The following is a 13,555-nucleotide window of genomic DNA, read 5'->3' as shown; positions in this document are numbered from 1 at the left end:
TTTTTTACCAGCCCCAATGTCAAGACCCTAGAGATAGCCCAGACACACTTCCCTCACCTTTTTCAAGTTGTTCTCCAATCCAACTGACAAGCTGCGACTCAGTTCTTGGGCCAAGCTGTCTAACCTCTCATGCGGAGGTGGGGAGGTGGAAGGTAAATAGAGCTGGGCTCGGGCTGTGGCCTCTGCCTGACGACTGAGATGCAAAGAAGCATAGAGCTGGGAGGTCACCTCAGAGGACACTTGGTTCAGCCCAGGGACTTCTGATGAATCACCCAGGAGATCTTCTGCTCTGAGAGGTGAACTGGGGCTGGTAGCTGATGTTGCCATGAGCACAGGGAAGAGATGACTGGAGACAGCAGAGCCGGGAATTCCTGATTCTGCTTTAGGAGAGCCCAGGAGACAAAGTACACAGAGAAGGAAGATTTGGGAGAAAGGAGGAAGACACCAAGCCAAGGATCCTTGGTGAATAAAGGTATGGAGGCTTTCTGGTTAGAGAAAAGGTTCCCACTGGTACCAGAGGCCATGGGAGAGAGCACAAGCTTTTGGAAACTGTGGGAAAACAAGGTTTAGCAAGGAGCGGGTGGAGACAGAAGACCTACTGCGGGGCAAAAGCACCACTGCAGTCGGTTCTTTTGGAGTGCTGAAAGCTACAGATCAACTTCTGGCACAGGCTATCACTGGTCAACTGAGCTCTAAGTTCTCACACCCAAAATGCGTAAACTGAAATAAACCCAAATCCAATAAGAACCTAATTTCCGTCCAGCTGCCTTATTTGCCCCTCAACTGGCTTCTGTCTCAGAGAGGCACCTCCCCACGTTCCCCACCTCCCCACGTTCCCCACTTCTCCACATTCCTCTGCCCACTGCACCGTTCTATCTAGGGTCAACTCTCTTGTATATCCTCTCCAACCTCTCCTGGCAAGAAAGTCATGGCAAAGCCATGAATCCCTCCCTCCCAACTACCCCAAAAGAAACGTGAATACTCAGTCACGTCCTCGGACGTCCCTAAAAAGTACGCTGCCCTCAAACTTAGCCTGAAAATTCTGTACCCCACCACCCCGTTTTGACTACTCTCCCACACCTCCAATCTTCAGCTCCCCCAATTTGCCAAGGTAAGGACAAGGTATTAACCCCCCCTCCTCTAAACACGAAACCGGGACGACCAAGACCCACCCCGCCCTCCACCGCTCGCGCGCTGCCCTACGCTCAAAACCGTTGGCAGCCTCCCGCCCACCGTCCGAAGCCCCGCCTCGCTCGCCTAGATGTCGTCAGCAGCCCAAGAGGTGCTGCTCACAGCCATTCACACAGCTTCTGGAGCCCGGGAGCCGGTGCGCGCGTGCGCGGCGCCACCGGCCACGGATTGGCTGAGAGATGTATTCGGGTGGAGTTATTGCTCCGCCGCTGCAGCGCGAGGACTGGGAGGAGCCCGGCTCCGAGGAAACAGGAAGTACCTTGTGACCGCCACTCAGAGCAGTTCCGGTGAGTCCAAGGGAGAAACCCACTTGGTTGGAGGGATCTGGGACGGAAAACTGGAGCCCTCGGAGTGTGCGCGGTCCTGGAGCGAGGACCATACCTTGTGCCCTGCAGATGACTGTCCACAACCTGTACCTGTTTGACCGGAATGGAGTGTGTCTGCATTACAGCGAGTGGCACCGCAAGAAGCAAGCGGGAATCCCCAAGGAGGAGGTGATGAGAGGGCCCCGCGCAACCGGGTGACCTCGCATCTCCAAACGCACGTAGTCCCAGTCCAGTCCCTCCTCTCCAAATCCTGGCCGTTCCCATCTCTGGCTGGTCTCATTCAACCGAGAGCTAATTCTGCCTCTCTCTCTTTAGGAGTACAAGCTGATGTACGGGATGCTCTTCTCTATCCGTTCATTTGTCAGCAAGATGTCCCCGCTAGACATGTACGCAGAGTCAGAGGGGAAGTTGAGGGAAGGATTAGCCTTGGGAATTTTGGGGTGGGAGAAACTTTCTGGATTGGAAGGGGCATTGGCCCCATAGAGGGGAAGCTGAATCTGAAGCGAGAGTGCTGAAGCTGGAAGCAGCAGCGGTGGGTAAAATCTAAAGGTGCGGAGGGTGGGGTGGAGGGGGTGAAAGAAGGGGCGACAAATTGGGGAAGGAGAGCGATGGGAGGTGTTCTTACTCAACAAGCCTCCTAACATATGTTTAGGGAAGTGGGAGTCGACCTGGAGGGGATTAGAAATATCTTTTTAGAAGCAATTCCGGTCCCATTCTCTAACATCCTCCTCATCTCTACAGGAAGGATGGCTTTCTGGCCTTCCAAACTAGCCGTTATAAACTCCATTACTACGAGACTCCCACTGGGATCAAGGTTGTCATGAATACTGACTTGGGCGTGGGACCCATCCGAGATGTGCTGCATCATATCTACAGTGCGGTCAGTGCCAGTCCCTGGGACCCTTCCCCCAAAGCTCCTCAACAGCCGTGGCCACTTAGATCCCCAAGACTCCTTCAGCCTCCCTGACCAGATCCTACTGTATTGTATCTCTATTGAAGTCAGAGTTTTCTCAGGACCTTTTAGGTTTTTTAACACTCCCACCAACAGTTTCTCCTCATGGAGGGCTTGCCTTCCAGTCCTTGATCCTTGCGCATTCACAAACCCCTGAGGTTATACTAGGTTTGGGGTTGGAAACAAGTGTCCAAAGCCTGGCTCTAACACCCTCACTCTCCATAGCTGTATGTGGAGCTGGTGGTGAAGAATCCCCTGTGCCCGCTGGGCCAAACTGTACAAAGTGAGCTCTTCCGCTCCCGACTTGACTCCTACGTCCGCTCTCTGCCCTTCTTCTCTGCCAGGGCTGGCTGAAGGAAGCACCCTACCTCACTCCTCAAAAGAATCTCTGTATGTTTGAGGCCGTTCCAAACCTGTTTGGCCTGAGGGCCCCCACTTCCTGCCCTTCCAACCCCTCAAGCCCCCAGGCAGCCTACCCTGGTGCCCTTGCCATCACAGGCAGGAAGCCTACAGGAGTCTATACACCTCCAAACCAGGCCCTCTCTTCAGTTTTATCCTCTACCAGACACCTGGAGAAGTACAAAATAAACTTTTTGTCACTGTCTGTGACTCGAGTGTGTCAATTTGGGTGGTTGGTGGTAGTGGGGGAGAGGGGTGCCTCCCACTCAATGGAGGCATGAACTAAGGCGGTGACATCCTCTGAACCTGCGAAGAGACTTCGACCATCTGTTTCCCAACAGCAACATTATTGACATTCTGGACTGGATAATTCATTGTTTGCGGGGGGCGGGGCTGTCTTGTGCTTTGTCCTGGGCGCCACTCACTAGATGGTGGTAGCACATTCCTCTCCCTCCCCGGTAGTGGCAGTCAAAAATGTCTCCAGATCTTGCCAAATGGCCCCTATTGAGAACCGCTGGGCTGCAGGAGGCCGGACCTGCCTCTGGCCCCAGAGGATACAAGAACCACCCTGCCGGGTTCTGATCTCGGATTCCTCTGAGTACACTTAACATTCAGGCTGCAGAGCTTCGGAAGGCGGGGCTTATGCAGATGAGCCGCTGGTTTGCCTGGAAGGCGGGGTATGCAGATGAGGGAGGCAGTGCGTGCATGTTGATTAGCTGGGCCCCGCTGCGGTTCCAGCTGAAGTGGCATCTTCTTTCGCTCACTTCGTCCCTAGCTCCCTACCCTCTCAGGACCGTTTCCCATCTTTAGCCTCATCCATTTCCCCGTCCTCCAACCCGCGCCTTTGTCCCCGGTGTCTGAATATCTCCGCTAGTGGTTACTCCTGCGTTTCTCCCCTCCCACCGCAAACCCCGCGACCTCCAGCAGCCCGCCCTCGCGGGCAGGATCCTGCCTGACGACTCCTGCCGCAGCCTCTTCAGCCTTCCCGCTCTCTCCCAGGGCTCGCACCACTAAACCCCGGGTTGTCCGTCCTCAGGCTTCCCTGTCCCCTCGGAGCCCCTCCCCCGCCCTGGCCAGCCAGCATGCAAGTGTCTATCGCGTGTACTGAGCAGAACCTTCGCAGCCGGAGCAGTGAGGATCGTTTGTGTGGACCCCGGCCGGGCCCCGGGGCCGGTAATGGCGGGCCGGTCGGCGGGGGGCATGGGAATCCTCCGGGGGGAGGAGGGTCAGGCCCCAAGGCCCGGGCTGCAGTGGTCCCCCGAACCCTAGCGCCCGCTGGCGCCCTCCGAGAGAGCACCCGCCGAGCCACTGGCATGAAATACAGGTATGGGGGTGGCTGGGTAGCCCGCTCCATCTGCTCCCTTTTCCCGATCTTTGAGGCGCCCTGGGATGCCATTAGAACCCCCTCTAACTTCGCTAAGAAGGTCCCGGCTCACTCCATATCTTCTACCCCATCACTGGCACTCCTTCTGTTGGTCTCTCTCTTGGTCGCCGTGGATACCCCTAACTAGGAGAAATTCGTTTACCAAGGTTGACGGGGTCCTGTAGACCCAGTGGGATGCTCCTGAGCTTTCCTCTTTACCCCCAGGAAAGCCAGGAATGCAAGGATCTCCAGGCTGCATCCCCCAAGGAGTGTCCTTGGGTCGGTGTCCTGAGAAGAAGGGGAAGGAAAGGAAAGGGCTTCCCATTCTGGCCTGCTCAGGGTGCCTGACCCAGATACTGCTCCTACCTGCCCCAAGGGCCCAGTCTCTTGTGACCTTAGTGGAAAGGGAAGTGGGGCCCTGGGAAGGATAGACCACATCTCTCAATTCCATGCTGAGGGACAGGAGCCCAGTGGGGAAGGTGGCCTATAATGTAACTGTAGCTGACTTAATCCCAGAGAACTTCTGGGCTCTCAGAACTCACAAGGGGTGGGGGTGGGGGTAGTCTTCTGCTTGGGAGTTAGCAGAGGTCACTGATCTGACCTGGTGTTGTCACTTGAGGAATTTGATTCCCTCCATGTGGCAGCCTTGATTGGGAGGCTGAGCTGACTACTTGGGTGGAGAGGTCTTGGGAGGAGGGGACTTTCTGGTTCTGGGACAGACTTCACAAGCCCACAGGAGCACAGGGAGTGGAGAAGAGGAATAACTGGCCTTTCCTGTCATACTCCCCACCCAGGTGTCCTACCTGCTTTTGTTGGAAGCCCATCTGCCTAGCCTATCCAAGGACCTTGGCTTGCCTGAGTACCTGTATTTGACTTGGTTTACCCCTCCTACCCCAGTGTCTGCCCTTTAGCATAACTCTCTGAGGGTCTGTTTTCACAAACATTACAATCAGCCAGTCACATTCCCCCTACCCCAACTCCACGAGTCCCAGAGATGGTTCAAATAAGGCCCTACTAGGAGAAACACAATCAAGGCAGCACATCTTCAGGGTGATAGGAGGGAACAGAGGCATTGGACAGTGGCTCCATAGGAGCAGTTTGTTCACGTATACTATAGGAATAGCACTGCCCAATTCAGTAGCCCACTGGCTCTAGTTTCTCTGGATTGAGACACCCTAAGGGCTTCTCATTCTGAAAGGAGAGGAACTGGGAGCTGATAATCTATGTCCCTAATGGAGGCCCCACACCTTCTTGCTACTTCTGTTTCCTGCAGGAACCTAGGAAAGTCTGGTCTTCGGGTATCCTGTCTTGGCCTAGGTGAGTTAGAAAGAAGAGGATTTAAGGGAAGAGCACTCATTCATTCATTGCTTGCTTCCCACAGTTCTCACATGCCTGGCTTCTCTTTTGCAGGTACCTGGGTCACATTCGGTTCTCAGATCTCAGATGAGGTATAAGTGATGGGACCTAAAGCAGGGTGAGGGGCTGTGAGGAAAACAAAACGAGGGGAAATGGACTTGGATAGGGCTTTTGACAACAAGCATGGAGAATGATGGATGCAAGGCTAGAGGATGGGGAAAGGGGGAAGAATGTGGAAATCAAAGCTGAGATGCTATGGGCTAGTGAGGGAGGTAATTGAGAGGCCTGTGGTTGATCTTCAACTCTTTTTCTCACCTCCCTAGACAGCAGAGGATGTGCTGACAGTAGCCTATGAGCATGGTGTAAACCTTTTTGACACTGCCGAAGTGTATGCAGCTGGAAAGTAAGGACTGGAGTGAAAGAGCTAAGTTACATTTAGAAGGCTGAGAGAACATCGGGGCTTCATATTTTCCCTCTCAAGAACCCTGAGAATTCTGCCAATACTAAATTCCAACTTTTCAGCCAGTAGGCCCCCAAGGCATTGTGGGAATTATAGTCCCAAATATCAGTTCCTCTCCACCTTAGAGGGCAATGGGCATACTGTGCAGTCAAAAAGCAATAACAAACAAACAAAACAATATATACCCTATGCATCGGATATGTGTAACTGCATGGGGATTACAAAGCTTTTAAATATACCACACCACATTACACACCCATGGCTTCACACTGGGAGAAGCTAAAACCTAGGTTGAGCTACCCATATCTATTTTCCATCTGCAAACTCTTCTGCTCATCTTCAAGACTTGGCCCAAATGTTAGCTCCTCCAAGAAGCCTCCCCAAAGTTGGTCACTACCCACCTCAATTTCCCAAAGCACTTTATACTGCCCTCTGACACACAGTTTATCAATTACTGGTTCATGTGGCCATATCTGCTGCTCAACTAGGAGGCTCCTCTTTTCATGAAATTTGTCTTGCTCTTGCCCATATTACCCAAATACCTACAGGGCCTAGCACAGAGCAGGCACTACTTGTGAGATAACATCAATATACCCTTCAAAAAGCTCTCATTCTAAATAGTTAAACAAATAAACCAAAAAGACAGGGAGATATGAAAGACTGAATAACACTAAAACACTTCAATAACAGCCTCCCATAACAACTTAAGACTTGTCACATGTTAGCTCATAATTAAGTGCAAAAGAATTGTGTAGCCAATAAGAGCTATGGAAGCTGACAAGGACTGACCATAAACTCAACCTACCTCATAGGTCTTGTCAGCTTACAATCCCTTATTTTTTATTTTTTATGCCTACAGCACCTGGTCTTCCTAGGTGGTCTCTCATCCAAGTACTAACCAGGCCCCACCCTGCTTAGCTTCCGAGATCAGACAGGATCGGGCTTGTTCAGGGTGGCATGGCTGTAGACGCAATCAGAACATTTTCAATTCTGCTCAGAGGCAGAATCTGAGCTAAACTTTGGAGGATAGGTGGAATTTTGCAGACTCCAGGAGGAGGGCAACACAGATTGTTGGAACCAGTGTCTCCCTAGTCTGTCCTTCTCCCCTCATCCTCGTCTATCCCTTTGGAACCCAGAACTGATGCACAACTGTTATTTGTTGAATGACTGAATGAAAGCTATATGACTATACCCCTAGTTCCAGGAGCCCCTTATTTAGTCCAGGTTCGGGCTGACAGCCCAATGGCTCCTGGTTTATGCTCCACTTTACAAGAGAGGAAATTAGTTGAATTAGGAAATTAGGAAATTAGGGGGGGAAAAAGAGAAGGAAATGCTCCACTTTGGAGAGCTCAATGCTTCTACACTGTTTTCTTTCAGGGCTGAAAGAACCCTAGGCAATATCCTCAAGAGGAAAGGTTGGAGGTGAGACTGTGTTTTGGAGGGTTGCTGGGGACATGATCATCCAAAAATCCTCTTCTTGCTGTTCTCCCGTTTCTCTTTTTCCAGGAGATCAAGCTATGTCATCACCACCAAGATTTTTTGGGGAGGACAGTAAGTGGCCGCCCCACAATAATTGATATCTACAGAGAATGTAGAAGGTGTATGGGATGGGGGTGGTGACAGCTGTCCCTGCACCTGCCATCCCAGGTCCTGACTTTGAGGAACCATGTAGTCCCAGTTCCTCATGGTGCCAGGCCAGCCTTGGTCCTCATCTTTGTCACACCTCATCTTTGACTTACCTTTTCCTACAGGGCAGAAACTGAGCGAGGCTTGAGCCGCAAACACATCATCGAGGGTGAGAGTTAGAGGCTGGGAGCCTGAAGTGGCTGGGTATGGAAGCCAGAGAAGTTGGGGACATTCTCTGAAGTTCTTCCTTCAGATGGGGAACTGGGAGTTAGGTGACCACTGCAAAGAGGTAAGGTGTGAATTCTGAAACTGAAGCTGAGTTGCTTACTTTCCTCTCCCCATCCCCACCTTAGGCTTGCGAGGATCTCTGGAACGTCTCCAGCTGGGATACGTGGATATTGTCTTCGCTAATCACTCAGACCCCAACAGTCCTATGGAGGGTAAAAGTAGCATCCCAATCATGATAGTCCTTTAAAACTGAGCACCTCTCAACCCTCAGTAGGAAGCCAGTCCCTGCTCAGGAGGCCTCCCAAGCTCCACAGTGGAGGATCAGACCCTAGGACTTAAACAGAGAAGGAGGCAAAGAGCAGATAGTAACTTCTCTGACTCTATAGAAATGCCTGGGGCCTTTGTGGGGGCAGTCAGAGATCTGCAGATCTGGAGCCATGGATGCCAGGGATCTGACAGTACAGCTCTCTCTTTCTCCTATATGCCTAGAGATTGTACGAGCCATGACCTATGTCATCAACCAGGGCCTGGCCCTGTACTGGGGGACATCTCGATGGGGGGCTGCAGAAATCATGGTGAGTATACTATCCCACTTCCCCATTCCACAATGAGTGCCCACTTTTCACATGGCCACTCCAAACTCCATTCTGTTGGAAGACGGGGAGCGGAAAAATATGGAGAGTGCTCTGACCCACACCCCCATCTCTTTCCTACCCCACTCAGGAGGCCTACTCCATGGCCAGACAGTTCAATCTGATTCCTCCAGTGTGTGAACAAGCAGAGCACCATCTGTTTCAGAGAGAGAAGGTGGAGATGCAGCTGCCAGAGCTCTACCACAAGATTGGTTCGCAGCTCCATCAACCCTACCTTTCCCTTGGCTTCACCATCACTGAGATCCCTTTCCCCACACATCCAATCCTCTTCTTAGGTGTTGGCTCAGTTACCTGGTCCCCTCTAGCCTGTGGCCTCATTACTAGCAAGTATGAGGGGCAAGTCCCAGATACCTGCAGGGCCACCATTAAGGTGAGGTCTGGGGGCTCAGGATGGCAAGATTGGGCTATCTTGGCTGTTTTGGAGGTAGGTGGGGTCTTTTGCTGATTCTCTTTGGCTTCCAGGGCTACCAGTGGCTCAAGGACAAAGTGCTGAGTGAGGATGGCAAGAAGCAACAAACCAGAGTCATGGACCTTCTTCCCATTGCTCACCAGCTGGGCTGCACTGTGGCACAGCTTGCTATTGGTGAGATACTACCAGCCCTGGACCCTGCCAGGACCTTGTCTCCTCCTGAGACATTCCCAAACCCAAGACTGGTTTTTCCTTAGGGAGGACCCTCAGAGACACTTCTGAAGTTTATATGCTTACTGTTCCCCATCAGTTCTCTTGTTTTCCTCCTCTGGCCCCAGCATGGTGTCTCCACAGTGAGGGTGTCAGCTCGGTCTTGCTGGGGGTGTCCAGTGCAGAGCAACTGATAGAACATCTGGGCGCCCTACAGGTGAGCTGGGGACTCACAGGCAGAGCCCATCTCTATCCCCTTCCTCAGCAAGCAAAGCCTCACTGTCCAACTAGAATGGGCCTGACCTACTACAAGGTCCTTGCTTTGCAAATCAGAGGTCCCAGGGTGACAAGGTGAGGCAGGGCACAGCTGGGACACTTTCCCCGACACTTGGTCTGCTGTGCTGCTCCCAAGTCCTCGAACTTCATGCCCTTCTTCGGTGACCCAACACGTACTTACTGCCCTCTCCACCATCCCATTATCCTCCAGGTGCTGAGCCAACTGACCCCGCAGACGGTGACAGAGATAGACGGACTACTAGGGAGCACACCACATTCCAAGAAATAGTCCTTCAGGGGCGCAGGGCCCCCAGCCTAGATCTGCTGCATCCCTACCCAGAACTGCTTCGCCGCAGCAGCCTCCCTCCTGCTCCGGTTTCCCCACACACAGCAGTCACAACGAGAGTGGCCCCGACCATTAACGAGTTCCGGCTCGAGTAGCAATACGCATGAACAAAGCCATATCCTTCCGCAACGGGGCTTGAGAGGAAAAGTAGTTCACCGCCCTCTGCTGCGCTCTCCTCAGCCTTCTTGCTAATCCCAGGCATGAGCTATTGGGCTGTTCCCTCTCTGCCATTTGGTCTCGCTCTTCTCAATTCCCACAATCCCCAAGGCCCATTAAAAAAAAAAAAAATACACGGCAGATAAAAGAATTATGCAGAGTACCTCAAAAGTAGCCCTTAAAATGTCATCAAGGGGTAATAACCTAATAAGAGAGTTGTGATGTCATCTGGGACAAAGGAAAATGGGGCTTTGACGTTATTCAGTAATACAAAGGAAGCCAGGCTGGTCCTGGCAGGAAGTTAATGATAATGTTTGGAAAACCAGGACCCCGCCTTCCAGCCAGGAGGTGTAAGGGGGCTTAAAACTACAATTGGTGTTCTTTGTTTCTGCCAAGAGGCGGAATGTAGGGGTGGGGAATACAGTGACATATCACTGACAAAAATAGAGGGAAATTTGATGGCAGATGTATACCTTGGCCAGGGTGGCCCTTGGAAAACAATTGGGCTGTGCTTCTCAGGAAATAGTAACAGCCTTTAAGGTCACAGCAGAGATATGGGGCTGACCACGTCTGCGTATAGAGTTTGAGCCTTGAGCAGGACTTCCTACCTGGCCTTAGGGGACTATAGTTTTCCTCCTGGCAATAATCTTAAAGCAATAATGGTGGCCCCTCTTCTGTAAGACTTTCCAGGGAATTGTAAATAAAATCTCAGCTTGATCCTCACCGTGTCTGAAATTACAAGGAGTTGGGAGGCGAAGGTCTCAATCTCAGATATCTGGCCCTCTGGCCCCCTGGCATTAAAAAGCTCTAGTATTAGCTTTCTTTTCTCTCCATTGCTCATTTACCTCAGTGACCCTTGTTCCTAGTCATTACTCTTACCAAGGACCAAGGGACTGATACCCTAGGCCCCAGTTTTCTTCCTTCAGTTGCCACATTCCGTAGAACCCAAAGAGATTTGGCTTCCCAGTTTTTTTCCTCCCTCCAGCACCCTTGCCCTAGTTTTGTTTTGTTTTGAAAGTTATACTACCTATACTTCTGGTTTTATACTTCTCATTTCACTCTTGCATGATACTTACACTTATGTCAAGGAACTATCTGGGTGGTTTTCTTGTGGCTGAGAGGGAGGGGCTGGTCTGAGGTTGAGGCTTTGGAATTTGGTGAAGGAGAGATAAAATGATTTTGCTGATTCTCTTTGGCTTCCAGGGCTACCAGTGGCTCAAGGACAACCTGGTCTATGGTTGAGATGACAGAGAGAGGGAAAGGAGTTATCATTGTAAAGTAAAAAAGAAAGCAAGTGAAAGATTAGGTGTGAGGGTAGCGGAAAAGCAGAATCAAATGGGATTATGTCAGATACTGCCCCTGATTCTTCCCTAAAGAAGTCTGATTTCCCTAGGATAGAAAGTGGGTGGAAAGTTACCACCTTTAAAAATCACAAGGCAGGGAAGGATGAGCTGTGCCTTCCTTAAAATACAACTTCACCATTTCTCTTCTACCCATTCTCACTTGTCCTTGATATTGAAGCTGGGAGAGCAGAGTAAAACCAACTTCCAAAAGAGAAAAGTCAACAGCATGCTATTTACTGGGTTAGCAACCAACCAGACCAGCTAATGAATACTTACATCCACTCCTATCCTCTCCCACTCATTTTGGAAGACTGGTGGAAACAAAGAGGTAAAACGTATGACTAAACTATGATTAGTTATTCTGTAATAAACATATATGAATTTATAAATTCAAAATAGTACTCTCCTTAAATAATTACCTTAGAGGGTTATGTAATTATTTTAATGTTTCTCCCATTGCTCAAAACATTTAAAAGAAACTTCAGAGGCAGTTTAGAAACCCCTTGTAAGAAACTTTCCGTTATTGTCATACCTCATTTACCATATTTATCACTCACCTCATTCATTAATTTATTAATAAGTGTTTATTGAATCCTACTATGGGATACGGTGGTAAACAAAACCAGACTGAGAACAAACTTCGAGCTTACAGATGGGCTAAACAACCCCCAAACATAAACTTCAGTTGTCCAAAAGCCAGAGAAAAGCACGTGATGTTACCAGAGTCTATAGTGGGTATTTGACATGGCGAGCCTGAGCTGAGAGCTGATGGATAAGTGTTACTAAGGTGAAAGCAAGAGAGTCAGGGGAACAGCATATGAGAAAGCCTTGTGGCAGAAAGGAACATACAAGCCAAAGGTCTCAAAGCCAGAGTGTGGAAAGTTACAAACTTTAAATATCACAGAACAGGGAAGGATGGAAGCAGAATGTGAGACATGGGTGGGTTCTGAACATACAGAGCCTTGCAGGGCACTTTAGAATATTATTTTTATCCTAAGGACAGTAGGAAACCTGCTACATCAATTAGCTATTGATATATAACAAATCACCCCCAAAATTTAGTGGCTTGAAACTTCTAAATGATTAATTTTTTTTATGATTCCAAGGGTTGACTGGTAGGTTCCTCTCCTGTTTTCATCTGGGCTCACTCATGTGGCTGAATTCAACTAGTAGGTTGGCTGAGCAGGAAAATCCAAGATGGCCTCACTGGTATGTGTCTGGCTATTAGTGTTGGCTATTGACTGGGGTTCCTCAGTTCTCCTCCATGTGGCCTCTTCTACCACTGGTTTGAATTTTCTTACATGGTGGTCTCAGGATAGTATTGCAAAAGGACAAAGGCAGAAGCTGCAAGGTTTCTGAAGGACTATGCTCCAGAACTCGTCACTTCTGCCACATTCTATCAGTCAAACAAGTCATGAGGCGAGCTCAGATTCAAGGGATAGTGAAATAGACCCCAATTCCTTCTCCCCAATGGGAGAAGCAGCAAAGTCACCTGCAAAGGAATTTTGGGCTATTAAACTGCCACCACATTAAAAGATTTTAAACAGGAATAGAAGGAATGTGTGGTAAGACATGTTTGAGTTTGAGATTACTGTAAGCAGTGTGGAGAAAAGCTTGCAGAAGTCCAGAATAAGTGTGGACAGACTGATTAAGAGGCTCCTACCAGGGTCTAAGCAAGAGATGATGGCATCTTGAACTAGGGTGATGTACTGAAGATGGAGAAAAGTAGGTGGGGCTTGGTGATAAGTCAGTAAAGGAAGGTGAAAACAAGGGAGGAGTCAAGGTTTCTGGAGCTAAGTAAAGAAAGAGGTAGGAAAAGGTAGGAAACACTGGAAGAGATGCTGATTTAGACAAGGAGATCATCATTTTTGGGTTCTTGAAGATTAAATGAAAGGAAGTTGAGCAACTGACTGGATATCCAGGTCTGGAGCTTAGAGAGGCTTTGGCTGTCGAACACTTTGGGAACATTTATATAATCAAATGTACCTTAAAATTTTAAGATTTAATCACCAATTAGAGATATTAAGAGATGTGAGATTTCTGAACACCATTCCAAAGAGAAGTTCCAAAAACGTTTTGAATTATCGCAGCAACTGGATTAAGTAGATAACTTCCCCCAAGTGACTATGAAGACAATACAACTCAGAAGTTCTGAAATGTTTGCTTAAAAATAATGGTATAACTCTTCACAAAAGATTACACTCTAAGGCAGGGGTCCCCAACCCCTGGGCTGGTATCAGTCCATGGCCTGTTAGGAACTG

The 13,555-nt window shown here is 49.7% G+C and overlaps 3 protein-coding genes and 1 non-coding gene across 9 annotated transcripts in view; 2 read left to right on the top strand and 2 right to left on the bottom strand.

Moving 5' to 3' along the window:
• CNTROB (centrobin, centriole duplication and spindle assembly protein) overlaps positions 1-1,186 on the bottom strand; it is a 26,756-nt gene extending 25,570 nt beyond the window's left edge. The window contains exon 1 of the mRNA XM_039847392.1: positions 58-1,186. Within this exon, the coding sequence (XP_039703326.1) occupies positions 58-327 (270 nt within the window). The 5' untranslated portion in view covers positions 328-1,186. The remainder of the gene's footprint in view (positions 1-57) is intronic.
• Positions 1,187-1,326: 140 nt separating this feature from the next.
• Positions 1,327-3,078, top strand: TRAPPC1 (trafficking protein particle complex subunit 1). Of its 2 annotated transcripts, none has more exons than XM_039847274.1 (5): positions 1,327-1,478; positions 1,587-1,685; positions 1,833-1,930; positions 2,259-2,397; positions 2,695-3,078. In XM_039847274.1, exons 2-5 carry the CDS (start codon positions 1,587-1,589, stop codon positions 2,821-2,823), a joined length of 465 nt encoding a protein of 154 aa, XP_039703208.1. In that variant the 5' UTR covers positions 1,327-1,478; the 3' UTR covers positions 2,824-3,078. The 2 variants fall into 2 exon arrangements, with proteins under 2 accessions (XP_039703208.1, XP_039703209.1); XM_039847275.1 differs by having other exon boundaries at positions 1,332-1,478; positions 1,833-1,903; positions 2,695-3,042.
• A 207-nt stretch (positions 3,079-3,285) lies between these two features.
• Positions 3,286-10,674, top strand: KCNAB3 (potassium voltage-gated channel subfamily A regulatory beta subunit 3). 5 transcript variants are annotated; one of them, XM_039847269.1, is made up of 14 exons: positions 3,289-4,192; positions 5,505-5,548; positions 5,642-5,679; positions 5,911-5,990; positions 7,425-7,469; positions 7,554-7,598; positions 7,799-7,842; positions 8,027-8,113; positions 8,391-8,476; positions 8,625-8,745; positions 8,830-8,924; positions 9,017-9,137; positions 9,221-9,390; positions 9,661-9,928. In XM_039847269.1, the coding sequence occupies exons 1-14, from the start codon at positions 3,951-3,953 to the stop codon at positions 9,736-9,738; spliced, it is 1,296 nt and encodes a 431-aa protein (XP_039703203.1). In that variant the 5' UTR covers positions 3,289-3,950; the 3' UTR covers positions 9,739-9,928. The 5 variants fall into 5 exon arrangements, with proteins under 5 accessions (XP_039703200.1, XP_039703203.1, XP_039703201.1 ...); XM_039847270.1 differs by having other exon boundaries at positions 3,294-4,192; positions 9,302-9,390; XM_039847266.1 differs by having other exon boundaries at positions 3,286-4,192; positions 8,625-8,924.
• On the bottom strand, positions 6,898-7,016 carry LOC120589987 (5S ribosomal RNA). Its single transcript, XR_005649614.1, has one exon. It is a non-coding gene; the product is annotated as a 5S ribosomal RNA (ribosomal RNA).
• Positions 10,675-13,555: the final 2,881 nt, after the last annotated feature.

Source organism: Pteropus medius, unplaced genomic scaffold (assembly GCF_902729225.1).
Source record: "Pteropus medius unplaced genomic scaffold, Ma_sr-lr_union100, whole genome shotgun sequence".
In the NCBI taxonomy this organism is placed as follows: Eukaryota; Metazoa; Chordata; class Mammalia; order Chiroptera; family Pteropodidae; genus Pteropus; species Pteropus medius.
This window is presented reverse-complemented; position numbering and strand designations above follow the sequence as displayed.